The sequence below is a fragment of the Mirounga leonina genome, unplaced genomic scaffold (genome assembly GCF_011800145.1).
Source record: "Mirounga leonina isolate KUSES-001 unplaced genomic scaffold, KU_Mleo_1.0 Mir_418, whole genome shotgun sequence".
Classification (NCBI taxonomy): Eukaryota; Metazoa; Chordata; class Mammalia; order Carnivora; family Phocidae; genus Mirounga; species Mirounga leonina.
The window spans coordinates 6,437,134-6,462,379 of record NW_023270739.1 but is presented as its reverse complement, the minus strand read 5'-3'; the positions used below and the strand labels follow the sequence as shown (position 1 = coordinate 6,462,379).

The following is a 25,246-nucleotide window of genomic DNA, read 5'->3' as shown; positions in this document are numbered from 1 at the left end:
GAGTATGTTGGAAAGCGTGTTTGTGGAACCACCCCTGGCCCTTCAAGCAGCTTATTGGAGGCACTGAATCTGGGGACATATTGGCAGGGAAGGGCCAGGACCTGTTCCTCTGAGCTGGCAGGTTCTGGCTCTTCAGGGGACCCTTCTCCTTGTGCTATCCCAGCACAGGAACAAGGGACAAATGTCCAGTTCCCACTGTGGAGTCCAGTCCCACACTGAAGGCAGACGTGGTCAGTAGTGAAACAGGTAGATTCGTCTACCTTCTGCTCAAGTGACACCGAGAGGCAGGCAAAGCTGCCCACTTCCTACTGGGATGTCTAGGAGGGCTAATAAAGCCACCTCCCTTCTTTCTTCATCTCCCTTTCTCTCCCCTGAGCCCAGACTCCCAGAGCAGGGCCAGCCTTAAGCCCCGTTCTCCATCCCAGCTGGGTTTTAGTGGAGAAGCCTGGGTTTCTGAAGTTCAGGGGTAAGTCTTTGGGGCATTGTTTTGGTTCAGAGTTCATTCTTTTGTTTTCCCAAGAGCAGAGTCCCTGTGCCAGGGCCAGATAAAAAACTACACATGCCATGAATCCTGGGCATAATTTATTTTTTTTTGCATAGGCATAAATTAGAATCTGGAGATAAAAAATTCAGAACCAATAGTGCAGCATTTGTGACAGGAGAGCGCAAAACGAAACCTGGTTGTCTGGGATGGAGCCGCTGCCAGGGGACCAGAGGTGGCCTTGGGCCTCCTCTTCCTTCCAGCTGCCTCCCCTACGAGCCCATCTGGGGCTCAGCCCTGCTCCTGGGGCACCTGCCTCCACAGCAGCCCCTCACGGCAGCTGGGTTACAAAGAACTGAAATCAGCCAGTGCCCCACAGAACGGGGCTAGGAATCAAGCCCAAAGCTTTTCAGTTAAAAATCAGACCTTGAAAAATATATACATAATACAGCAGGCCTGCTTGGGTCTAAAAGCCCTATCTCCCTGCTGCCCACCACCCCTGAATGCCACCCCCCCATAGAAAATGAGCCAGAAAGGAAACCATCTGAGCAAGAGCTTGAAAGAGTCCCAAGAGGGTAGCTGAGGATCAGGGCCCTTATAGTCAGGGGCCTGACTAGGATGGGGGCCCACAGTAGACAGACCTCTTCCCACCATGACACCTTGAATGTTACCATCATACTTTGGACCACCGCAAGAGCCTAAGGAGTACCCTGCTCCTCATCCTTTTAAGCTTACCCCAGCTGCTTATGGCCTCAAACTGGTCTAGGCTCCCTTCACCCTGGGGGAATGTGACAAGCTTGCTCTGGGGCACAGGTAGGCCCTAGCAGGAATGGGGAGCAGAGTGGGCCCCGGTCCCAGCATCAGGAGAGCGAGAGAAAGCAACTAGCCCCAGCAGAGTGGGAATCCTACAGGTTGGCCTCCTGGCCCCTCAGAGGCTCACAGGAGTCAGACCCTCGAGGGCATGGGAAGCCCAACTGCCCACTGTGACCCAGACCAAATACAGTGTAGCGAGGCCTTTGGGGGACCTCATGGGTCAAGCTCCCTTAGGTTGATGGCACTAGACTTCTTGTACAGGGCAGCTGGGCTCTTCTAGGAGCTTCCTGACTGGGGCTCAGTCCCAACCTGCACCACGAGCACTTTCCTCCCAGAGGACCTCACTTCCCTGCCTGCGGATGAGGGCAGCTCACTTGCCCCAGGCCCTCACTTATAGCCCACCCACGGCTTTGGCACCTGCTTCATTCACACACCTACCATCAGCAGCTCCCTGGGTGCCAGCCCCCATCCTGTTTAAGGGGCAGACAGGTTTCACCCACCTTTGCTGGAACATGTCCACTCATTGCCTCTCTCCCTGTCTTTCAATCCCCCACAATATGCTACATATATACACCATCCCAAGAGGGTGAAGTAGACACCCCATGCCTGGCACAAGGAGGACAAAGAAAAGGGACACTGGAGCTTGCTGTCCACCTTGAGCTGTCCCGCTGCTAGGAAAGCCCTATATGTTCTCAGCTCCATCAGGCCAGGGGTTCTTGCTCCTGGAAGTCCGTGCGCTGGTCAAGCATGTGGGGAAGTGGCAGGGTGCTGCTCTCCCACTCCCAGAGAAGGGGGCACGTGCTGAGAGAGGCTGGACTCCCAGCTGGCTGGCTGCAGTACAGAAAAGGCCTAGTGGGTGGGTTCCCCATGCACCCGGAAGCGGTAGATGCAGGTATACTCGGGATGGCCCCAGTTAGTCAAGATCCGTAGCTCTACCACCTGGTATGTGGCCATTTTAGTGTCCTGGGTAGAGAAAGGAGAGGTTAGGAGTGGCCAAGTCCTCAAACTTCACTGACAGGAGGGCAGGAAGGGAGACAGCCACCCCCAGGGTCAGATGCACCGCCCTCCCCCCCACATTGGCCTCTACAGAGAAGTGGGCTTCCAAGCTCCCGTCATCAGACCATGAAGCAGTTTCCAGCCTATGAGCCAAGGAGCTCCAGGGGCTTCAGAGGTCCTCCAGGGGCCACTGACCCACAGCCACATACAAATGGCCGTGTAGCTGAGGACCAGCGAAATTCATCCCAAACTGACAGATTCATAGGAGCTATTACTGTCAGTGGACAGAATTACCGTTGTGGAGGGTTTGATAGATGTTGACGCTGGAAAAGAATCCTTTTACTCTGAATTAGGCAGAGTTATTCTCTCTCAAGTTCTCATCAGGCCTCTGGTTTTTTTTTTTGTTTTTGTTTTGTTTTTTAATTTTATTTATTTGACAGAGAGGGACACAGCGAGAGAGGGAACACAAGCAGGGGGAGTGGGAGAGGGAGAAGCAGGCTTCCCGCTGAGCAGGGAGCCCGATGCGGGGCTCGATCCCAGGCCTCTGGATCTCTTTGCTCAAAAAGGCCACAATTTTTGAGTGAGCTTTTGGAGCAAATTTCCCCTGATTTGATGCCAGTAGGCACAGTGCTTTCCTATTCTTCTTGTCTCCTTCTGGCCTTCCACACAGCCTCTTGTCCTCTACCTTCTCCTAAAGGCTCAGTCTACACCCATCCCTGAGCACTCCGCTGGCTCAGTTACCACCCTGGAGCTGACCGCTCAGTCTTTGTGTCTAGTTCCCCTGATCCCTCCACTGGACCATCCCACGGGTGCCTCAGGCTTGGTGGCCAAACCCCCCCTGCATTAGCCTGCCTCTTGGCACCTATGGAAGCCATCCCCTTCTTCCCCCTTCCCCACTTCTGTCCAGCCTGACCCTTGGCCTCCCAACTGTGTATCCACCTCTCCCTCCTCACACCCTCTCTCTGCAGCCACTTCCTGACTGGTCTTGTCCCCTAAATTCACCATTTCCGCATGGTCACAGTGATCTTACAACAAGGTATTGTCACTTCTCTGCCGAAAACATGGCAGTGCCCATCAGGGCCAGAAGTCTTTGGCCTGGTAGCCAGGCCTGCCTCTCTCCAGCCTCCCTTCCTGCCACTGTCCCTTCGCCACCTCATCCAATTCTTCACCCCTGGTGTAGCTCTCAAGCCCCCTGCACAGCAGTCATCTGGGCTGCTTGTTAGAATATTGATTCCTGGGGCGCCTGGGTGGTTCAGTCGGTTAAGTAGCTGCCTTCGGATACAGGTCACGATCCCGGGGTCCTGGGATTGAGCCCTGCATTGAGTTCCCTGCTCAGTGGGGAGTCTGTTTCTCCCTCTTCTTGCCCTCCCCCCCGCCACTCATGTGCACTCTCTCTCAAATAAAATTTTTTTTTTTAAGGTTTTATTTATTTATTTGACAGAGAGCGACACAGCGAGAGAGGGAACACAAGCAGGGGGAGTGGGAGAGGGAGAAGCGATGCGGGGCTCGATCCCAGGACCCTGGGATCATGACCTGAGCCGAAGGCAGACGCTTAACAACTGAGCCACCCAGGCGCCCTCAAATAAAATCTTTAAAAAAAAAAAAAAAAAAAAGAACATTGATTCCTTAGGGCTGTTGGAACCTGGGAGCCTATCTCCTGGGGTGGAGACTGGGAATCTGCATTTCTAACAAGGGCCTGGGAGACTGATGCCCACTCAGGTTGAGGCAAGCGCCCTTCCTGCGTGCCCTAGCCATGCTGCACCATCTGAGGCCCAGCTGGATCACCCTCAGACAACTGCCCTTTCTGGGCAGCCTTTTCCATGCTCCCTGTCTGGGATGGGACCCTCCCCTGTGCTGACATCTAGGTGGTGCCTCTCTCGTCCCACTTGGACAGCTGTCCCTGTTCCCTACCTTGAGCTCTCGGAAGGCAGAGGTTGCACTTTTTCTTGCCCTGAGCCCCCAGTGCCCGGCCCAGGGTGAGTGCTCAGAAACTGTCTACTGAGTGGTTGGGGAAGTGAGTACGCCACGTCTGCTAACATAGCAGAATCTTGTACCTGAAAATAGAAGGTCTGAATGGGCTCCCCATCCTGGTCGTAGGTGAACTGGCCAAGAAGTGTCCCCTCTTGCTGCAGGTCTTCATCAAACCCCTGAAAAGAGAATAAGGGATGGAGGGAAGATCTTGCACTAGACAAGTGCCCCGGCCCCCCCAGGGAGGAATGTTCTCCCTTCCTGTTCCCATACTGGTCCCTTCCCACACTAGCAGGTCAGGCAGCAGCCTTAGTGAGACTGTAGGGGGCCTGAGCCCTGGACCCGGTTTCTTCCAGTGCAGCCTAAGATAACTGGGACTGAGGTACCATTTCCCACCCTGCTGCTCTCTCTTCCAAATATGCTCCTTTCTTCCCAGCCAAAGAACAGATCCCAGCTTGGTCCTCGGTAGAGGCTCATAGGGTCCTGTAGCCCCCCTGGCCCCCCACAGGTACTCACAAAGATGGAGAAGTCCTTGGGGGCACTGGAGATGGTGCTGTTGGGCGACAAGGACTTGGGGACATGCTCTAAGGTGACAGCAGTGGGGCGGATGCGGGCAGAGAGGCGAACCACGGCAAAGCCCTGGGGCCCCTGGAAGGCCCAGCAGTTGCCTGGGTGCACGTCTGGCTGGAGGGGAAGGAAGCTGGGTCAGCGTAGGGCTGGTGACAAAGATAGCCCACCCTGAGCACAGCTTTTGCTGACCCCAGGATGGGAGTCCCCCAGCTACACAGGTGACTGCTCGGGGCCCCTGCTGCTGCCCTCTTTGGGTGCCTACCTGGAGAATGACTCGGGGTGACTGCGAGTGGTACCACAGGGGGATGCCGAAGAGGCTGAGGAGGGCCGTCTTGGTCTCATAGGTCTCGGAACACCGGGTGCTGATAACACTAGCCCCTAAGACAGGAAGGAAAGCAAGGCAGTGTGGGCACCTGGAGCTGGACCCCAGCAGGGGAGGGAGGGTGGGCAACCCAGACACCAGTGCATCTCACCAGCCCAGGGAACCCAGGTGGGGACGGCTATTGCCATGTCCTCTCTGAGGATGGAGGGCAGATGCCCCGGGCCTAGTCTGTGTACCTCAACTATATCCAACTACAGAATAACTGTAAACGTCAGCCTCTCCCTGGCCAACAGTGGTGTTCAGTTCATCCAGACTTCTCCTAAGCTTCTTCACTTGCCTTCGTTGTGAGTGACGTGTGCTGATCTCAAGCTCCACTCGCCTAGCAACACGGCTGCCCCGGCCGATGCCAGAGGGCCGGCCAGCAGCAGGACAAAGGCTCTGCGAAGGGGGGAGAGTGCACACACACCTCCTGATTCCAGAGCGTAGTCCACCATCCCGATGCGGTCCTCACTGTAGCGCTTCAGGGCCTGGTTTACAATGCGCTGCACCTGCTAAAAGAAGCACCCAGGACGGCTGCCAGGAGAAGCAGACTTGCCCACCCTTAAGCCCCTACTACTGGGGGCCCCCCCTATCCTGCACCACACACTGGCATCCAGCCACACACGCCACTTCCCTAGGTGTCCCCCCACCCCCACCCCCACCAGCCCCAAAGCCAACATCAGAGCCTCTTGCATGTTGAGAGGTAAGGTAGATAACCCTTAGGCCTTGGAATATACCAGGAAGCCGGCAGAGTTGGGACTGTGCAGGTCTATGGCTCCCAGGGAAGAGAACACTGTGTCAGGGGGTGGGGCTGTTCCAGGGCCCACACAGTCCTTACCTCCTCTGTCACCCCGATCACGCCTTCCTTCTGCAGCGTCAGCCCCAGGCTGGCCGCGGCCTCCCTCGCTGACTTGCCCTGCATCTCGGCCACGTGGGCAAGGATCTTGCTCTCCAGCTCCTGCAGCTGAGCTTGCATCTCCTCTCGCTGAAGGAGCCCCGTGCGGGTTCCTCCACCTCGGAGAAGGAACTGACTGACCCAGGCGGGGAATTGAGACTCCACCTGGGGACCGAAAAGTCTCTGAGAGGCTCACAGGGACAGTGTTGCTCTGGTGGCCCAGGCCAGGGCAGGGTGGTGCCTGGCTTGAGTAGAAGGGGTAGGGAAGGAGCACAAGCCTGGGAGGGGAGGGCCGGGCCAGCAAATCCTGCTAACCCACACGGAGGAAAGAGTTATGCACAACCCTCCACGTTATTGAAAACAAAACCGGAAGAACTCTGGTCAAAGAAAGCCAACATTTGTGCCAAGTCCCAAGCAGGGGGCGGTTGGACAAATAGGCTCTTTGCCATATGGGCTCCTAGGACAGATGCCCTCCGAGGACAGGGTGTTCAGCAGGGGACTTGGGTGGTTCCAACTTACGTCATCCCTCACGGCCTGCAGCTGCTGGGGCAGGAGGCCCACTTGGTCTGCCACGGAGCTCTGCTTCAGGCTCAGGGCTGCCAGCTGGCCCTCCAGCCGCCCCAGCTCCTTCATGGAGTTCTCTCGGAAGGCCTCTTGGGTCATCCTACTCCCGAAGAGAGGAGAAAAGTATAAGCCTTGGCTCCCTGGTGAGGGGTGAGGCCGTGCTGAGAAACACAAGAGGATCCCCTCGTTGGCTCCCAATAGAAGTGTGTGCTCATCACCCACAGGTGCACGCAAGGCCTACACCTGGGGACCCTGGCCTGGGGACCACAGCCCCGGCGCCTACGAGCTGGTTTGCTTATCCCAAGGAATAAATTCTTACCCTGTTCCCTTTCTAACCCCAGATCCATAATTCACTCTGCCTCGGCCTCTCCTACCCTCCACACATACGCATGTCGGGTATGGGAAGGCAGCCTGCATGAGTGTGTACAGGAAAAATGGCATGTCTACACCCAAACCCACAAATCCCAATTCTCCTGCAGTGCCTCCTATACCCAACCTCTCTTGCATCTTAAGGACAGGCTCTAAGCAGGTGTTCCTGAGCTAGGTTTCAGCCATCCCCTCTCTGCTCTGGGGCTCTGCTCCCCAGGCCTGCCTGGGTGTGGGGGGAAGGAGCAGGGAGGAGCAGGCCTAGGCCAGATGGCAGTGCCCATTACCTTTGCCACTCAGACTTCAGCTGCTGGAGTCGAGCCTCAGACTCCTGTAGCGAGAAGAAGGCACAGATAGAACAAATGCCAAGCTCACAGCAACCGGTCTCCCGGAGCAGGATCTGTTCCCTTTGGAGTCTTTGTTTCACTACAGCCCCACCCTGGCAAACCTTAAACACCTCCTGGTCAAGGTCCCCAAGACAGTCTCCCTCCTGGCACACTTCGGCATTCATTCATTCACTCATTCATTCACTCGGCATGTTATACCCAGCACAACAGACCTCCTGAAAGCCCCCCTTCCTCAAGCATGCCCCAGCGCGTCCCTGCAAAGCATTCCAGAGCCCGTGGGTTTGGCCCTCGCAGAAGTTAGGGGACTCTACCCCCACCCCATCTGGTGTCTAAGCAGGCCCTTCGGGAGATCTACGCTGTCTCAGCCCAAGAGCAGATGTTGAACTGGATAAGGGCCCCACCGACCTGGGAAGCCTGGACAATTTTCTTAAAGAGGTCTTCAGAGTCTTGTTGATGCTCTGCTCTCAGGGTGGCCAGTTCTTCCTGTCAGAGGAGAGAGAGGCTGAGGACTTTCCGGAGTTACAGGCAGAGGGAACTTAGCCAGTACGGGGTCGGATGGGAACTTGAACCAGGCCTGACTGCGAACTTCAGCTCCTGCCCTTTCTTCTCCAGTGCTCCTCGGGAACACGCAAGACTCCCTGGATCTTACTGCACACCTCTTGTGCCAGGCACTCTACAGTCTTGCGCTCGCACGACTGGGTGGGGGTGCAAGGGTAAACACGAGAGCCTCCGTTTTACAGGGAACTAAGGCTTAGAGAAGGTAACTGCCAAGTGACACACTGCTGTCTCTGTCATGTCAGGGTGGCAGGGCCTTGCCCCTCCATCCCATACACCCACCGCGCCACCCAAACGCCACTCCGCTCCCGTTCGGAGACCTGGATCCGAGCGGCGGTGTCCCTGCGGAAGTCCTCCTTCAGGGCAGCCTCACGGCGGCTCACTAGCCCCTCCAGAAGCGCCAGGGTGTCGTCCTGGCTCAGGCCCACGTGGCCTCCCCCACCAGCGGCTCCCTGCCGCAGCTCCAGCCGCTCCAGCCGCATAGCCTCCTTCTGCCAGTTGGAGGAAAATTCAGCAGCGAGAGCTTCCAGACGCCGCTCCAGAGAGTGGACCCGGGACAAGATGCGCTGCTCAGCCTGGCGGGGTGGGGAGGGAAAAGCCACGGAGGTGAGTGACAGAGGACGCTCTGTGCCCCGCAGGTAGGGGAGGACGCCAGCAGGGAGCCCGGGTGCCCTAAGGCTGCTGACGTGTGGTGACCGAGCGGCACAGGACGCTGGACACACGTGGCCCGGAAGGGTCTGATCCCCAAGGAGGAGTGGGTGTGGGCCAGGTGAGCGGGGACATAGCAAGGAGGGAGCCGCAGGGGACTGTGTGGCCTGCTGGGCTGACCCCAGCCCCCTTCCCTCTGCTACATGGGTGCGCATGCCAGGAAGCGAGGGGCCGAGGGGTTCAGCTGCTGACTTCAACAGCTCCCACTAAGTCTGTCCAAGAGAACTAGGGCTAAAAGACAAAATAACTTGAAAAGCCTTTCTTTTCTTCTCTTTAATTGGAGGGCCCACAGAGAAAATAGAAGTCATTTGGACTTGAGGGTTGCACCTGATAGCATGCTATGAATTTTTAGAAACCTCCTGGCGTAAAAACAAAAATCTTTGCCAAGGGAAGATATAATCTGTCAACTGTCAGTTAAAGACAGGAACCTCCTAAGCACAGAAGTTGCTTCTGATTTTTAAAATTTTTTAAATAGGCCGTATATTTGCAGGACTCAAAAAGCAAACAGTAAGTTATTCTAACCTGTGTCCCTGTCCACCTGGTGCTCTCAACCACCACCTGTTCCCAAACCAAGCAACGATTTTCATTCATGTCTTTATGCAAATGTAAGCAAGTACAAAGATATACTCCCCCTTTGCACAGAAAAGGTGGTCCTGAAATTGTATTTAACATCTTTACTAATGATCACAAAAAGGAAAGTTATAATGCCAAAATAGGTTATTATTTTATGAAATAACAAGATGGTGAGAAAAGTAATATCCACCAACATAAATGGTTAAAAATGTGTTACCCAATTAGATTCAGCAAGATGCGAGCAAAATTCAAATACATTTAGGGAGTAAAGAATTTTAAATTTTCATTGTCACATGCACACATTCTGGTTATCTGGGCACTTGTCACCCCCACTGGACTGCAGGCTCCTTGAGGACACAGCCTGGGCTGCAAAACTGGCCCCCGTTCTACCCTCGGCCCTGTATCCGCACCCTCCGCAGTGTGGGCTTGCAGGTGCTCCCATCAAGAGGTGGAGTCTATGTCCCCCTCTTGGAATGTAGCCTGGCTTTGAGACTGCCTTCGGCCTAGAATGGGGTGGAAGGGACAGTTCTGAATGTAGGCCTGATTCTGCTCTCCTGGAACCATGGTCAGCTGCTATGAGAACAAGCTCAGGCTAGCCTGCTGGACGAGAAAAGCAGGTGTGGGGGCGCCTGGGTGGCTCAGTTGGTTAAGCGACTGCCTTCGGCTCAGGTCATGATCCTGGAGTCCCGGGATCGAGTCCCGCATGGGGCTCCCTGCTCAGCAGGGAGTCTGTTTCTCCCTCTGACCCTCCTCCCTCTCATGCTCTCTGTCTCTCATTCTCTCTCTCTCAAAAAAAAAAAAGCAGGTGTGGTGCACAGCCAGCTGCAGACACACAAGGGAGCCCAGCCTAGATTAGCCGGTCCTTGCTTAGACCAGAGAAGCTACCCAGAGGAGCCCCAGACTCGTGAGCTAATCAAATGCTTGTAGTTTTAAGGCACTGATTTTAGGGGTGATTTACTTGTGGTAATTGGTAACTGACCAACATATCACCTTATTCGTAGAAGATGCTTAGTAAATATTTATGAAATTACAAAGGAATAAAAGTAGACAAAACGATTGGTCTCATTCTTTTTCCTTCGGTTTTCTGTGCTTAAGACGGCAACTAACTTTGGGACAGTCTGAAGTCCTATTTAAGCACAAGCAAACTGCTCCCCCAGGACCTGCACCCCAAACAGCATAGAAAGGGGTGTCCTGGGAGACAAGGCAGTTTATCAGCGAGGACGACGCCTCTTCTCAGCCCTGTATGTAAGGTGTAAGGGCAGGGAAATCAACTATAAACACAGGCAGAGCGAGGACCCGCGACCCTCAGATCCTCACCTGGAAGTGGGAGGAGTCTCTGGACTCGCACACATCCTGCTGTCTGCCACTGCTCTTCGCTGCCCACCAGGAAACCACAGCAGGGTGGAATGTCTGCAGCCCATACGGGTAGAAATACCAAGCACCTGTCCACAGAGGAGAGGGGGTTATCCAGGCCAGTGGCCAAGAGCAGGAAGGCACAAGCTGCTGAAGAGGGCAGCCTAATCAACACGGGTTATTAGCAGCCTGTCTCATTCCTGTGAGCTGCATTTCTTCTGGAAGGGATGGAGGGATGGTGGAATGGAGGTTCCCATCATTCTTTGAGGCGGTAACTTCCACCCGACAGTCCCAGAGTATATGCGTTCTCACATCTCTCAGGAGCCCTCATCTTTCTCTGGATGGCAAAACTCAGAGAACATGGCTCTAATAAGCTAGGGATGATCCAGCGGTAGAACCAGAGGCCACTCCCAAATGTCCATCAGAATCACCCAGGAAGCTTTTAAAGTACCCAGTATCTGGCCCCACTCTCTCTAGAGCATGAATTCACTGGTCTGGGGGATCCTTCTGTAGGTGAGGTGAAAGATTTTACTTACTTAGAGAAAGAGAGAGTTGGGGGAAGAGCAGAGGGAGAGGGAGAAGCAGACTCCGTGCAGAGGTGCGGAGCCTGATGCGGGGCTTGATTCCACGAGCCCAAGATCATGACCTAAGCCGAAACCAAGAGTTGGATGCCCAACCGAGCCACTGCACTGTCCCTGTAGGTGAGTCTTAAAAGCTCCTCAGGAGGGGCCCCTGAGTGGCTCAGTTGGTTAAGTGTCTGACTCTTGATCTCAGGGTCATGAGTTCAAGCCCAGCATTGGGCTCCATGCTGGGCATGGAGCCTACTTATAAAAAAGAAAAACAAGCTCCCCAGGTAACTCTCATGGACTACTGTGATTGAGAATCACTAAAACAAGACACCTGCTAAGAGAGGGTGCTACAGCCACGGGGACACTTGCATCTTGCTTTAGGGGTCATCTGCTTGTGATGCGTTTACTCCTGAGCTATGCACATGCATGTGTGTGTGGGGATGAGGGCATCTGAAAAGCTGCATGCATCTCCATCCGGGTAGGACCACACCTGCCACTCAGTCATTGGCTGCGAGCAAGTGCAGCGGGAATCACACGCCCACCAGGCTTTCAGTCAGTCCCTCTGGACGCGCCTCACTTCATGCACTCCCCTCCCGAAACGGGCCACTCCCCCCGCCTTTCAGACTCTCCACACGCATCTCACATCTCTTCGTGAGAGATGCCACTGAGACTCAGCTCCATCGACCCCGCAAGGCTGCGGTGAAACTCAAATTATCGGAGGTAACTCACGAACAAAGCACTATACAACTGTAAAGGATCATTCTTATTTTAAGGGTGATGCCCAGTTTCCACTGGACATGAACAAGCTATTCTTGTAACAGGAAACGAAAAGGAAATCAACACTTGGAAAAATTTTCTACCTTGCTATTCAGTAAATACAAGTTGAGTAGATGCTAAACCTATAAAAGCAACTCTAGGGGCACCTGGATGGCTCAGCCCGTTAAGCATCTGCTTTCGGCTCAGGTTATGATCCCAGGGTCCTGGAATCGAGCCCCACCTGGGGCTCCCTGCTCATCGGGGAGTCTGCTTGTCCCTCTCCTCCCTCCTCAATCTGTGTCTCTCTCTCAAATAAATAAATAAAAACTTAAAAAAATCAACTCTAAAAAAAATAAGGCATGGTCTTTCTCAATTAATTGTAGATTGGTACAATCATTAAAACAGGCTGGGGGCCATAGAGGCAACTCCTATGGAATTGTGGGACTCCTATGGTACTGTCAGATTACAAGCTGAACAGAAAATATATACACACAATTATTACAACTATGTAAAACACACAAAATAGTCCTAGGATAGAGACTGGAACAATGTCAAACACTTTATAAATGAGCTATATTAGTATAAAAGAGCATGCTTCTCTTTACTACTTTGTTTCGATCTCAAAGATAAAGATGGAACTTGACGTCGTAAGAAGAATTCACTCACCCAGACGATGTCCTGCTTTCAAATGGAGGGAAAAGGACTACTAATAACAGTGTCAAGATCCTGGCTTTGACCCCAGTGCTGCTGTATTAGGGCATGTCCTGAGCTAGATGACTCCAAGAATGCTCTAGACATGCCAGGCAGTCCAGAGCAGGCCCCCAAACAGGACCAGGTCAGTGGCCTGGGGCATATCCCCTCTCACCCGCTGGGCACCCTGAGAATGCTGCATGGGTCAGTGAGGACCCAGGAGAGCCAGACAGGACTGGCCTGGGGCGTGGGGGCTGCCCAGGCTCAGTCTGATCCCACTCATCCTGCCTCCTTCCCTTTCCTGTAGGTCACCACGGTCCCTGTGGTTTTCACATCTCCGCTCAGCGCCAGCCCCCACCCCCCCGCCCTGCCCCTCTGGCACGCCAGCGCCATTCGGCCCAGCATGCTCATCCTACGCCTCCCCTGCAGCCCCGGGCAAGCTCACCATAGGTCAGGCCGGTCATGAGCAGCAGGAGCAAGAGGAACCATAGGAATGTCTTCACAGACGAGAAGCGCCTGGACCACAGGAGGGGACAGCGGGGGGGGGGGGGGGGGGGGGCGGGGCGTCAAGAGGGCATTCGGGCCTCTTTATCCCCACAGGGAGTCTGCAGAGGCTTTTCCTGAGTGCTAAACTAGAGTTGGAGTGGGGGGCCCTGAAGTGTCTCATCTCCCCAGGGCTGGACACTTTAGAGCTTTACCTGTAGGTCTTGGAATAATGGGGAGAATTCGGACTCTCTGAATTTTACTGATGTTACTTAAAAACATGGGGTCTTGAAAAACCTGAAATTTTCATATACAGAGGTCCTCTAAGCAAGCAATTCTAGGAAAAAAAAAAATAGAACTCCTTAAACAATGCTTTCTTTTAGAAAAGTGAGGAACCTTCTTCTGGTGATACAGGTCCATCCTTGCCCCTCTCAGCACAGCCGGCCGACCACCCAGCCAGGACTACGGCCGGAGGACCCGGACTTCCTGGCTCAGTCTTCTTTCCTGGCTCTGCTGGCTCAGGGACTTGGGAAAGAAACCCACAGCATCCTCACGCAGCACCTATTCCTGGCTTCTGAACATGCCTCGGAGAACACTGGGTTCTAGACCGCCACGGGGTCAAGGGGGAAACCGAACTTTCTTGGCAACACCACTTGTTGGCCGGAGCCTAAAACCTGACCAGCAGGAGGAAGGCCAGGCTCGGCAGACACAGAAGTGGCCAGACGGGGCTGGCATTTAGCAGGAAGAATCTAAGAAACAGGAACCCGTAATTCCAGAATACTCCCTGAAGAGAGCTATTGGTTTGGAAAACACCTGACTCAGTCCCATCATCTGTCAGGCAAAGAGGGGCTCTGGGGAGTCTGCGCCCTGCTCACTGATAAAAGCTACCCGTGAACTGGGACAACCACCTTCAGAGAGATGACATCTAGGGGTTTAGGAGCTTTATGGGTCCCTTCCGTCCCAGGGCTTCCGGATTCATGGTCAAAGTGGGGGTCTCGCTCACCTGGTTAAAACGAAGACATCGAGAAGAGAGGCAGCTGTCGTCAGGCGATACCAGGTGGTGCCAACCCACCAGTAGAGGAGGCCAAAGAGCCGGCCTACAAGAGGGACCGGCAAGGCCTAAGTGTCACCCTGAGCCAGAGGCCTGCAGGTCATGGTTCAGAGCACCGCTCTGTCCACCTGCCGCCCTCTCTGCCCCCGCCCCCACCCCCAACTCTGAGCTGCCAGAGCACCTCTGTCCTGTCCGAGGCCACCCCGTTCCTCTGATCCCACCTGCCTCGTCTGCCAACATCCTCCATCCGGCTCTGAAGCTGCTCCTGCCCCTCCACCCGAGAATGCTAGAGTGTTACTATGGCTCCTGGTCTCCAGTGATTATTCTAGAATGAGCTTTCCCTGATGGTCCTATGGTCTCTTGGTGGGCTGCCCAACCACAGGGAGAAGCGGGGAGAAGGGGCTGCTATAGAGAATGGAAATAATCGTGCACAGAATAGCCAGCACCCACCTGGAGAAGTGACAAGCGTCCAGAAACAGGAGGCTGCCCAGGAGATGGCGTTCCTTAACCGTGAACCTGAATCACGGTGGTCAGTCTCCGAGTATCCTGCAGGGACAGAGAGGCCACACTCAGTCTGTCCTCACTTTTACGGGCCCAGGGATATGGAGACTGCCTATTAGTTGTCTCCTTTAGACTGTGAGCTGAGACCACCTATCATTCTCCTTTGCATCCCCAGAGCGTCGCACAGGCTGGCCCCCAGCAGGTCGGTAAACGTCTGTCAAAGGAATGAAGTGGTAGGCTTCTGACGTTTTGTTTGCTTTGAGCTTCTCGTCTGCATCCCTCTCCTCACCAGCAGTCCTTCAAACCATCGTTCAGAACTAGACTAAAGGGGTCAAGCCCCTCCTCTATGTGAAGCCCCACGTTAAGTACTGGCTGGAAACAAGTCAAACACGATGGAGTTGACCACAGGCTGCTCAGACTGATGGGGACAGGGCAGTCACGGTGTGTTAAGGGCCCCCCAGGCCCGGTTCAGGGTGCCGGGGTGGCACGGGGGTTGGGGGGATGCCCGGCTGGTCTGTGGAGACGCCCGCCGGATACTGTGCTCTCTCAGGCGGTCAGGGGGTCACCTTCCCTGGGCCTCCCCCATCACTGCCCCAGCAGTCCCGGGAGCTGCTGGAGTGTATCCCCGAGGCGTCACCTACCTGCGAAGTCATCCTCAGAAGAGTAGCCCGAGGAAGAGCCCAGGAAGTCCTCGGAGCTCTTGTTCTCAGCAAGCCCGTTGAGTTTGCTGCTCTCCGTGCCGCCTGTGCCCCTCCTCCTCCTCACCCGCAAGTCCTCACCTGTGGAGGGAACGTGGGGTTCTCCGGGGGCCAAGAGCTGCTCCCAGGAGGCTATGCCACACGGCCTCATGGGGACACCTTGAGGAGCATCTCTCATGGACAGATGGGACTGCCCTTCACTTCTCCTGAGCTCCCTGGGTCCATAGGAGGGTCTCTGGGCCTGGAGCAGCTCCATGACCACTTCGTTGTCTGACGTGGCCTGCGAGTTCAGACACTCGGCTCCCCTTCTAAGGGTTTCTGAAGATGGGGAGCCCCTCCTCTGGCCCAGCAGTGCTTAGGAAACCACTCGGGGAGATTTTGGACCTTAAGTTTCCACTAGAAGCAAAGGAAGCAAAGCCCCAGGCGAAAGGTCTCAGATACTCACTCCAGTAGGAGTCACTATGCAGGTGGTCGTCGAGGATGGAGCTCCTGGCCAGGGAGGAGGCCCGGGGGCTGCCAAAGTAGGACTCCCTGACCACCGACTCGCTGTAGTAGGAGGTGTGTGCGTCGGAGGAGGGGCCCAGCTGGGGCGCAGGGGAGAGGCGCTTCATGTTGCTGGACTTCCTCTTCAAGGTCCTGTGGGAGGTCAGCCAGGAGGGGAGAGGCCGGGAACAGGCAGGTAAGCCCAGCCAGGAATAGGGAAGCAAGCCGCTCTGCCCGCCTCTAGTGAGTGGGTCAGCCCTGTTGCTAGGCAACCAACAGCTTCCTGGCTCCTGCGGGTGCTAACCACAAGTGCTCTCTTGGCTCCCATTAGCTCTACATCTCACCAGCAGTTAAGTGATGGAGTCAGGATTCAAATCCAGGTCCCTAACTTCAAAGTCAAAGTTTCTTCTCGGGCTTCTTAAAGCAGTACCAATTTCTACCGCCCACGGGGCGCCTGGGTGGCTCAGTCATTAAGCGTCTGCCTTCGGCTCAGGTCATGATCCCAGGGTCCTGCGATCGAGCCCCGCATCGGGCTCCCTGCTCCGCGGGAAGCCTGCTTCTCCCTCTCCCACTCCCCCTGCTTGTGTTCCCTTTCTCACTGTCTCTCTCTGTCAAATAAATAAATAAAATCTTTAAAAAAAAAAAAAATTTCTACCGCCCACTGAAAACCCGGACCAACCCGACCTGGCCTCCTAGGACCAGCCAAAGCCTCGTGAGCTGCTCTCTGGGCCCCATATCTGCCAGCCGGGCAGGATGAGGCGGGCCCCTGCTTCAGCTCATTTGCTGTGCCCCTCAGACTTGGTCCTCCCCTGGGCGGCTTCGCTGGCCCGGCTGAAGCCTTACAGAAAGTACACCTGGGTCGGGGGCGGAGGGTCCGAAGGGCACACCTATCCACAGCAGAAGGGGCTCCTGTGAACCCCACTTGCACTCTGGGGGGTTCTGGCCTGGCTTGTTCTTGAAGCTGCCTCTCCCCGCGGCCTGTCCCCCGAACATGAGGACGACAGCCTGGCCTGCATGCAACAGGGTGAGAAGAAGCGGCAGTGCTGGGTCCTGGCATCCTCAAAGGTGTGAAGGTCCGCCCTCGACCGGATGGGCATCTGATCTCTGCCCGCTGAGGCGGCAACAGGAAGACGTGCCCGAGCCCTGTGCGACCCACGGTAATGCCCTACCTGAGAGGACTGTCTTTCAACAGGGTGCTCTGGCTCCCCATCACCGAGCTCCCTCCGCTGCTGCTTCCGCTGTCGTCGTCAGCCTGGGAGTAGCGCGTGAGGCGCTGGCTTCGGCGGGACATGACGAGGTAGGATGGGGACCCTCCCCCTGGAGAGACTCTTGGGAGAGAAAGGAGGACACGTGAGGCCTGCGGTTGTTCTCAGCTCATCTCTGGGGACCTGGCTCCCAGGGAACAGTCCACGCCCCGTGCATTCAACCCAGCCTGAGAGGTGGAGACGTGAGGCATTTATTAAGCATCTGCCGGCACCCACCCCGCCGCAGTCCCTGCCCGGCGTCGGGCTCACTTAGTACCCGGGTGGCCTCTCGGGGTGCTTTCCACAGGCTCGTCTAGTTTTCAGTTAACCTGATGCTGAGCTGCCTGAGAGGCAGACCCGGACCTTCTGCAACCTTCGGCACGGAGCAGAGCACGTCGAACACGACAGGCACCCGATAGATGCTCACTGAATGCCTCTGATCGCCGCTCCCTCGCCCAGACGCTCCAGTCCAGCCATCCCACCATGCTGCCCTCCCCCTAGAGGTATGTGTGCGCTCATTCCAACTGTTTCTCTTCGAGGGGACACACTTTCTTTTCCTTGTGGCTGTACTCATTGATTCACAGCGCCAATCCAACTTGGACTGGAGAAAACCTTTTTCCTGGTAAGCCCCACCTCCATCCTGAAGGGGTCTGCATGCCGTGTCCCCTCAGTGATTAGCGTGCAGCAACAGCAGCGCATCCTGGTAGGATGGTGATGGTGAGGACAGAATACTTTGTTAAATGCCTCCTAGGTAACCGGCTCCTTACACAGCCATCTCCGATCCTTGTGAACATGGGAAGTACCATTCCTGTCATTGTACAGGGGAGGACCGTGGGACACGGAGGTGATGGGTGACCTTGCCCACAGTCACCTAGCCTATGAATGACAGACTCAGGATTTGAGCGTAGATCTGACAGGTGTGGGATTTCGGTCAGTCTCTGCCGGAGGGAACAAGTCAGCACGTGGGGTGAGAAATCAAGGCTCTGGAATTGATATCGAGGACTCAAAGGAGGCCAAGGTGAGGAGACCAGGCAAAACACAGCGTTTGATAACCAGAGGAGGATTAATAAGCCTTCCAGATATAAAAACCCAAATTCAAAATCTCAGATGACCAATGTGAGGAGTCTCAACGTGGTGCCTTTGCCTGCCCATGTTACAAAGTCTTTGTTATACTTAGACCCACGCAAGAGTCCCCAGTACTTTTGACTTATTATCACTTCTAATATTCCTGGGTGATCTTTACACTGTTAGGTCCCTATGTCGTACAAAGGGCATAGACTCTAATATTTCCCAACTCAAGGATGTGGAAACCAGAAGTTCTGGTTAGTCCAGCTGGAGAATTCTAGAAAGTCCTCTTCTGAAAAACAAGCAGCCTCACGTCTTGGTCTTACTGGCGTCTTCCCAATTAGGATGCCCACCTAGCATCCCTCCGTGGTTTTAGGCCTGTGTTGGTAAAGGGACCAATTGGTAGTAGCCAAAGCAGGAAGTTGGCCTGGGTCCTTTTCTATATTCCACTCCTTATAAGGTAATTCCACCCCCTCGACTGCCCTCCCCACCTGAAAGCTCCAGAGGCCCATATAGGCTCCTCCTCTTAACCCCTGCCTGCTGAAGGGAAGGAAGCCTTCACCCTGGGGCAGAAACAAAACAATGTTTCTGCCAACTCAAGCCGCTCTTGGCAAGAATATAAATATTCAGAGGGAGGTGTGTGGGGTGGAGGGTGGAAGGGGGTGGTGAAAACTGTCAGCAGTCCCCTCCTCCGCCCTCCCAGTCTTTCCTGTAGTCCTGGTATCACGAAACAGTTTGCAACTGAGCCTGGGTTTCAGAAGATGCGAAAGGTCAAGGCCTGAATCCTCCAAAACACAACAAGGGCCTCTAGGAGCTCAAATCTTTTGCATATCAGAATAGACCCCACCCTCACCAACACACACACCCCAGTTAAGAAACCCTCAAACACAACATCCCTCCCCACTTCTGGCCTGAACCACATCCTTCTCTCAACTCCACCTTTCCCCACACCCCCCTCCACAAACTTATATGGCAGTAACCAGCCAGTCTTCAGACTTAACCTAGATCTCGGGCGTCTTCCACGGGGCGTTTTCACACTACTTTCCCTCGTGGGACCTGTAAAACGCTCCAGGTGCTAACTCCCTTCTCCCCTCATTTTCCCTCCGGGCTGAACCTGCAGACATTTGCTTTTTTTTTTTAAACCAACCACGCGCCTTCCCTGCCACTGTTCTAAGTCACACTCCCGCCTCCTATTTGTTTGGTTTCTTTTTTTAAGAACGGAACAAAATGGGCCTTCCTCCCATTCCCAGAGTCTGACAGGCAGAGGCAGGGAACTGCCTGTCCCTGGAAACCGCCTGCCTGGCACGAAAACAGGCACTCCCCTGGGCCGGTCGGAGGTGGCCCGGCTCTCGCTCCCCTCCTCTCGGGGAGGTCGTGCCCGGGGAAGTCCCGCCTGGAGACATCCGCCCTCCCGGCTGGCCAGTGGGCGGGCTGCGGAGATGAGTCAGGGCGGCTGGCCCCCGGCACGGCGCTGGCCCTTCCCGGCCGGCCCAGGGGCGTGCGCCGGGCGGGGCTGGAGCCCTGCCCAGCTTGGCCCGGAGAGGAAGAACCAGGCCTGGGCAGCTCGGCCCTGGCCGGAGCGGCCCGACGATGACCCCGGCAGTCGGCGGCCCGCGGGGAGGCGGGCGAGGCCGGCCCACATGCCCTTGCCCCGCACGTCCACCCGCCCGAGGCCCACGGCCGGCGGTTACCTGCTGCTGCCGCGGCTGCTCCGTGCGGGGCCGGGGGCGTCCGAGGCCCGCTGCGCCGCCCGGGCGCGCCCCCTTCCCGCGTCGGAATCCCGCGAGCGGTGCTCGGTGAGGGGCCCCGGGCGCGCGGGCAGCGGCGGCGCGGGACGAGGCCAGCGGGCGGGACGGCGCGGCAGACAATGCGACCCGCGCACAACCGCGCTGCGCCAGTGGGGCCGGCCGGCGCGCGCGTGGCCGAGTGTGTATGTGTGCGCCTGCCAATCAGCGCTGACAGGCCGCGGCCCATTGGCCAGGCCCCGCCCGCGTCACCGCCCACTGCCACCGCCCATTGGGCGGTTTGAACACAAAGGCCCCGGTTCGCCCCTCCCACCGCGTGGGCGGTGGCGGAGGGGGGTGGCCCGGCGCGCCTTGCCCGGAGTCCGCGCGTGGGAGGCGCGGGGGCGGCGGCGGGCCGCTGGAGGACGCTGCTGGAGCCCGCGGGTGGGGGCCCGGCCGGGCCTGACTGCGCACTTGACTCCCGGCACTAGACCCCACCCCACCCCACCTCCGGCTCCGAGCGCGGCCTCGTGCGCCTCACCCCACCCGTGGCCTTCCGGCCGCGGCGTCCCAGCGCCCCGCAAGCCGACTCCGCAAGCCCGGGTGCCGGGGCCTTAAAGGCATCGGGTGACTGGGGAGACACAGCCTCTCTGAGGATGGCCCAAGGAAGTGGGGAGCAAGGAGAGTAGAAGACCCCTGACCTCAGGCCCACCTGGAGGGGTAGCGATAGTTAGCCCTTAGTGGATTGTTAGTGGATTGTTGAAGGCTTGCTAAACGCCCGGCGCATGCGTAATTGTCCCTTTAGCTAAGGCATTTCTACAACCATTTTAGAGATTAGGAAACAGGTTCATAGAGGTTTTAAGGGATTTGCTTAAAGTCACAGCTAGAAAGAGGCAGAATTGAGATTAGGAGATTCTCTTCACATCCAAGTCTGATTTTTCCGCTTTAGGGCTGATTTTGGGATTCCAGACATGGCAGAAGGCTCCGTCACTTCCCCGTCTGCTCCCAGGTCCCCCAAGTTTCACTGCAGAAGTTTTTCTCCACTTTAAGGAGGAATTTTGCTGCATCTGATACTGAGAAGGCAAGGCTGGTTACCTCTTCCTCGCCCTCACTCAGATTCGTGTGATAGATAGATAGATGCTGAGCGGGTGAAATGCTGCCAGACTCCAGCAGCCCGCCTCCCGCCAACTTTACAGATGCACAAGTGCACAGCTCAGGAGGAGTCATTTCCTGTGCAAGTTCTTCTAGGGGTAACTGTGGTTATTTCACTTTTAAAGCACCAAGAGGAAGAGACAAATTACAAAATCACTGAGACAGGACAGGAAGGTGTGGTGGGGCGGGGGGGGGGGGGGGGGGGGGTAGGTAGAGACTTGAGGAAGAGTGAAGCCCTTGGGCTAACAATTTAGCACTCCAGACAAAAACGACCCACCTTCCTGGGCCTCTACTGCTCCCCCTGGAAAAGAGGGGGCCCTCACCTGCACTTGCAGCATCCTGAAGACAAGGGTTAGACCCTGAGGGCAGGGCTGGCTCTCCAGGACCCCGCACGGGGCCTGGCTCGGGTCTGAGTATCTGCTGCCCGTGGAATGAGTGAAATGAGAACGCAAATCAGATGTAGGGCCAGCTTCCCAGGGGCCTCTCTTGATACCTTCTCACCTGGGCGCTTAACTCCCCAGTCCTGTCCTCATCAGTTCCAGCGCAGTGTCCATATCTCACCCTCGCCCCTGCAGGCCTGTTTCACTCTCCGAGGATCCTGGCAGAAGGACCCTTTCCTGGGGCGTGCCTTCTGCCAGCTGGAGGCAGGTCCCTCTTGAACCATGTTGCCTCTCTGGGCCAGCAGAAGGTGAATAATGGCCCCAAGGATATTAGGTCCTAATCCCTGGACACTGTGCATGTGAGTGAAAGTGGTGAATCTTTGCAGACGCCATTAAATGAAGGATTTTGAGATAGGGAGATTATCTTGCATTATTAAGGTGGCACTACATGTAATTACAAGTGTTCTTTAAGAGAGAGGGAGAGAGGGCGCCTGGGTGGCTCAGATGGTTAAGCGTCTTCCTTCGGCTCAGGTCATGATCTCAGGGTCCTGGGATCGAGTCCCACATCGGGCTCCCTGCTCCTTGGGAGCCTGCTTCTCCCTCTGCCTCTCTCTCTCTGTCTCTCATGAATAAATAAATAAAATCTTTAAAAAAAAAAATAAAAAAAAAAAAGAGAGAGAAGAGGAGAGGGCAGCGGGACCCCGGAGGCAGAGATTGGAGCGATGTTGTCATGGGATAAGCGATGCTGGCCGCTCCCAGAAGCTGGAAGAGGCAAGGACCCCATTCTCCCCTAAAGCCTCGGGAGGGAGCACGGCTTTGCTGACACCTGGATTTCGGTCCCGTGATTTTGATTTTGGACTTCTGGTCTTCTGAACTGTGAGAGAATACGTTTCTGTTGCTTATAAGTCACTAACTTTGTGCCAACTTGTTACCACAGCCACAGGGAAGTAGTGAGAGCCAGGAGAAATTCTTGGCTTCACTGTTCGGGTGTCCCGTGTTTGTGCCGTGCCGCCCATCACACGCAGACCCGTCTCCCCCTCTCTCGGCCCCTCAACTATCTCTCCCGGCTCCCTCAGCAACTCTCACTCCCTCGGGCTCTTCCCTGCGTGGCTGCCATTCATGTGGCCAGTCTTCTCCTCTTGGCCTCCGCCCCGTTCTTGCTCCTCCTTCTCTCCTCATCATTTCATACCCAGTGGCGGGGCGGGAGGCGGACCGCTTCGTCCCCTGGAACAAGATCTCAGTGGCTGACCATGCAGCCCCTGCGGTGGGGGCCACGTGATGGCTTTCTTTGTCACCAGGCACTTTTGCCTTGGCAGCCCCTTCCTTTATTTAAAAAAAAAATACTTAAACATATATGTTAGGACCACGTTGGCAGAAAGATGACTGCAATCTAGGCTTGATTCATTCGTAAGTATTTATTATTATGATTATACGGAATTTTTCTTCTGATGTTAAAAGGATGAAAATGAAACCATTTCCGTATCGTGGGCCCTGGGCGCCCTGCCTGCTCTGCTGGAGATGCTGAGAAACAGACGGCTCAGCCAGGGGAACCAAAATGGGCTCCTGCCCCAGCCCCGGCCTGTGGGGGGGGCCCCCCTGGCTGCCCCAGCCCCGGCCTGTGGGGGGGGCCCCCTGGGCCACTGAGCACTCTTCTGCTCTCACCCAGAGCAGCCATAGGAAGTCTCACGTCCGTGTAGGGATGATAAAAAGCAAAGTGGGACCCGCAGCTCTGGCTCCAGGCCACCTGCCCCGCTTGCTTGCTCTGTGATCCTGGGGTGGCCACTTGACCTCTCGGAGCCATTTTCCTCACGTGAATAATGACAACTGTCCTGTGCGTGACCTTGGACAAGTCAGCAAGGCCCTCTGGCCTCTCTTTCCTCGTGTGTGAGGTCAAGTGAGGAGAGAAACTGCTTCAACACAAAGGGCTTTTGCTGCCAGAGATCTTTGGGAAGACGAGGAGGTTGGGCTGTTGGTCTGTCCTGGACTCATAGTCACGTCGGGGAGATGTGACCATCCCATATGGAGGTGGGGTGACTTGTGCACCTGTCTGCCTGCCCCAGCTCCAGACTCGTGTGCCAGGGACTCAGTGTGCCCATGTCAGAGGAACACGAAAGCGACAGCAGAGCCTCTAGTCACTTCGCTGCTGCCAAGGCCACCTCTACTTCTCACCTCCCTGCTGTCAGCATGGGTCAGCAGACAGGGTGTCGGCGTCTGTCATTTAATCACCCCAAGCAGTGTCCTTGCTGGGGGCGGGATGGGAGGACTTTAATGTCAGGCTTCCTGGCAGCAGGAACACGTTTGGCAGCTGTGGAGGGCGGTAACCTCAGAGGATCCTGGTGCCCTCCCACCCCCCAGGGGCTGTTTCTCTATCCTGTCGGGGATCTGATGTGGGCTCCCAACTCCACCCTGCCCCGGCTGGCAACAGGGCTCCATATTTACGGGATATTTCATCCCAAGACCTCAAAGAGCTCTGTCATCTGGTGACAAGCCCAGTAAAGCCTGTTTTATGGAAGGGGAAGGCCAGTCTGAGGAAGGAAAGGTGCTGGATCCAGGTTTAGTAAGCGGGCCAGCCAGGCTCTTATGGGTGAGCGTGCCTGAAGTCCTCTCGGTCCCCTCACGCCTATTACAGAGCCAGGCTCCTAAGAACTGCTCAATAAACACGCATCAACTAACTGCCTCACTGCAGCTCCCCGATCTTCAAACACCCCACTCCCTAGTGTGGCGGCCGCAGAGCCCTGAGCGCCCCACTTGCGCTCCCCAGAGCTGAGCCGCCCTCGGCCTCACCCAGGGCCCCTCCCACTCCCACACCTTTGCTCGGGCTGTGCGTTAGCCTAGAATGCCCTTTCCCCATTTTTCTGCCTGATGAGATACTACGAAGCTTTCAAGGATGGGCTCAGATAGCACTTCTCCCATGGAGGCTTCCTTCCCTGTCTCCAAGTTCCCAAGGCAGAAAGAATGGCTCCTGCACCATGTTCCCACATTCCCCATCCCCTCTATGCAGGCACGTCCCACGCTGTGTTCTGGAATGGGACTAACAGTCACCCACGGCCCCTACAGATAGCACGAGCCCTCAGTGTAAGCTTCGATGAGTCACTCATTGGCCCCCGCACGGCACCTGGGTGCCTGGAGGAATGGCTTGCCGTGCCTCCGGGGTCAGAATGAGTCAGGGGTGGCGCTAGAGCCTCCACGGGTCATGACTCATGGGCTCATCTAGAGGGACTGGCCCGATACTTCCATGAGGTTGTCTCTCCTGGAAAGGACTCTCAGCCCCTTGACACCCCCACTGCTGCTCTACCTGCTGTGGGGACATCGCTGGGCCAGTGGTTCCCAGCGCAGGCTTGACACTCAGACGCTCCAGGTGAACAGCGCGGGCCATTTAGGCTTTCTCAGCCTCAATGTTCTCATCTGTAAAATGGGGATGACATTGATGTGTCTACTTCCTAGAAGCCTAGCCCAGTGCCTGGCACAGAGTGAGTGCTCCATCAGTGTTAACTACTTTTTAATTTACAAGCATCTATGTATTCTAGGCCTGCTGCATCCCTGCTTTGCCAGGGAGTAGGACCCGGCCCTGCTGGAGAAGGGCGTGAGGAAGCAGGTCACACAGTGGGGCCCCAGGAGGGACACAGGCCTCTAGGGGCCCCCATGGTCAAGGCCTCAGTATCATTTTCATGGGCCCCTTCCTCCATAAAAATATCTTTTTTTTTTTTGGAGAGACAGCCTCTTTTTTTTTTTTTTAAGATTATTTATTTATTTGACCTCCATAAAAATATTAAAAATTCTATTTTGTGGCTGTGTTGGTATAAAGGAGAACATAATCCAGGCTGGATTGTATTCATTTTTTTTTTCCTTCTGATTGAAAAAATAATGAAGGCATTTCCGCAGGCCTGAAGTGTGTTGCCG

General features: G+C 55.7%; 1 protein-coding gene across 1 annotated transcript; it reads right to left on the bottom strand.

The window, feature by feature from the left end:
* Positions 1–565: 565 nt before the first annotated feature.
* SUN2 (Sad1 and UNC84 domain containing 2) lies at positions 566–19,984 on the bottom strand. The gene is made up of 18 exons (XM_034987494.1): positions 19,782–19,984; positions 16,951–17,109; positions 15,744–15,934; positions 15,242–15,379; positions 14,550–14,645; positions 14,052–14,145; positions 13,011–13,081; positions 10,515–10,639; positions 8,237–8,491; positions 7,767–7,844; positions 7,302–7,345; positions 6,604–6,748; positions 6,028–6,249; positions 5,617–5,701; positions 5,091–5,206; positions 4,775–4,942; positions 4,345–4,437; positions 566–2,257 (listed from the first exon to the last, which is right to left on the bottom strand). The coding sequence occupies exons 2-18, from the start codon at positions 17,070–17,072 to the stop codon at positions 2,144–2,146; spliced, it is 2,157 nt and encodes a 718-aa protein (XP_034843385.1). The 5' UTR covers positions 17,073–17,109; positions 19,782–19,984; the 3' UTR covers positions 566–2,143.
* Between the last annotated feature and the right edge of the window lie 5,262 nt (positions 19,985–25,246).

Coding starts and splice junctions, on each gene's coding strand:
- SUN2 (XM_034987494.1), bottom strand. CDS start 17,072: ATGTCCCGCCGAAGCCAGCGCCTCACGCGCTACTCCCAGGCTGACGAC. Junction 15,935..16,950: donor TTGAAAGACAGTCCTCTCAG/GTAGGGCATTAC, acceptor GACCTCCCACAG/GACCTTGAAGAGGAAGTCCA. Junction 7,346..7,766: donor AAATTGTCCAGGCTTCCCAG/GTCGGTGGGGCC, acceptor TTCTCGCTACAG/GAGTCTGAGGCTCGACTCCA.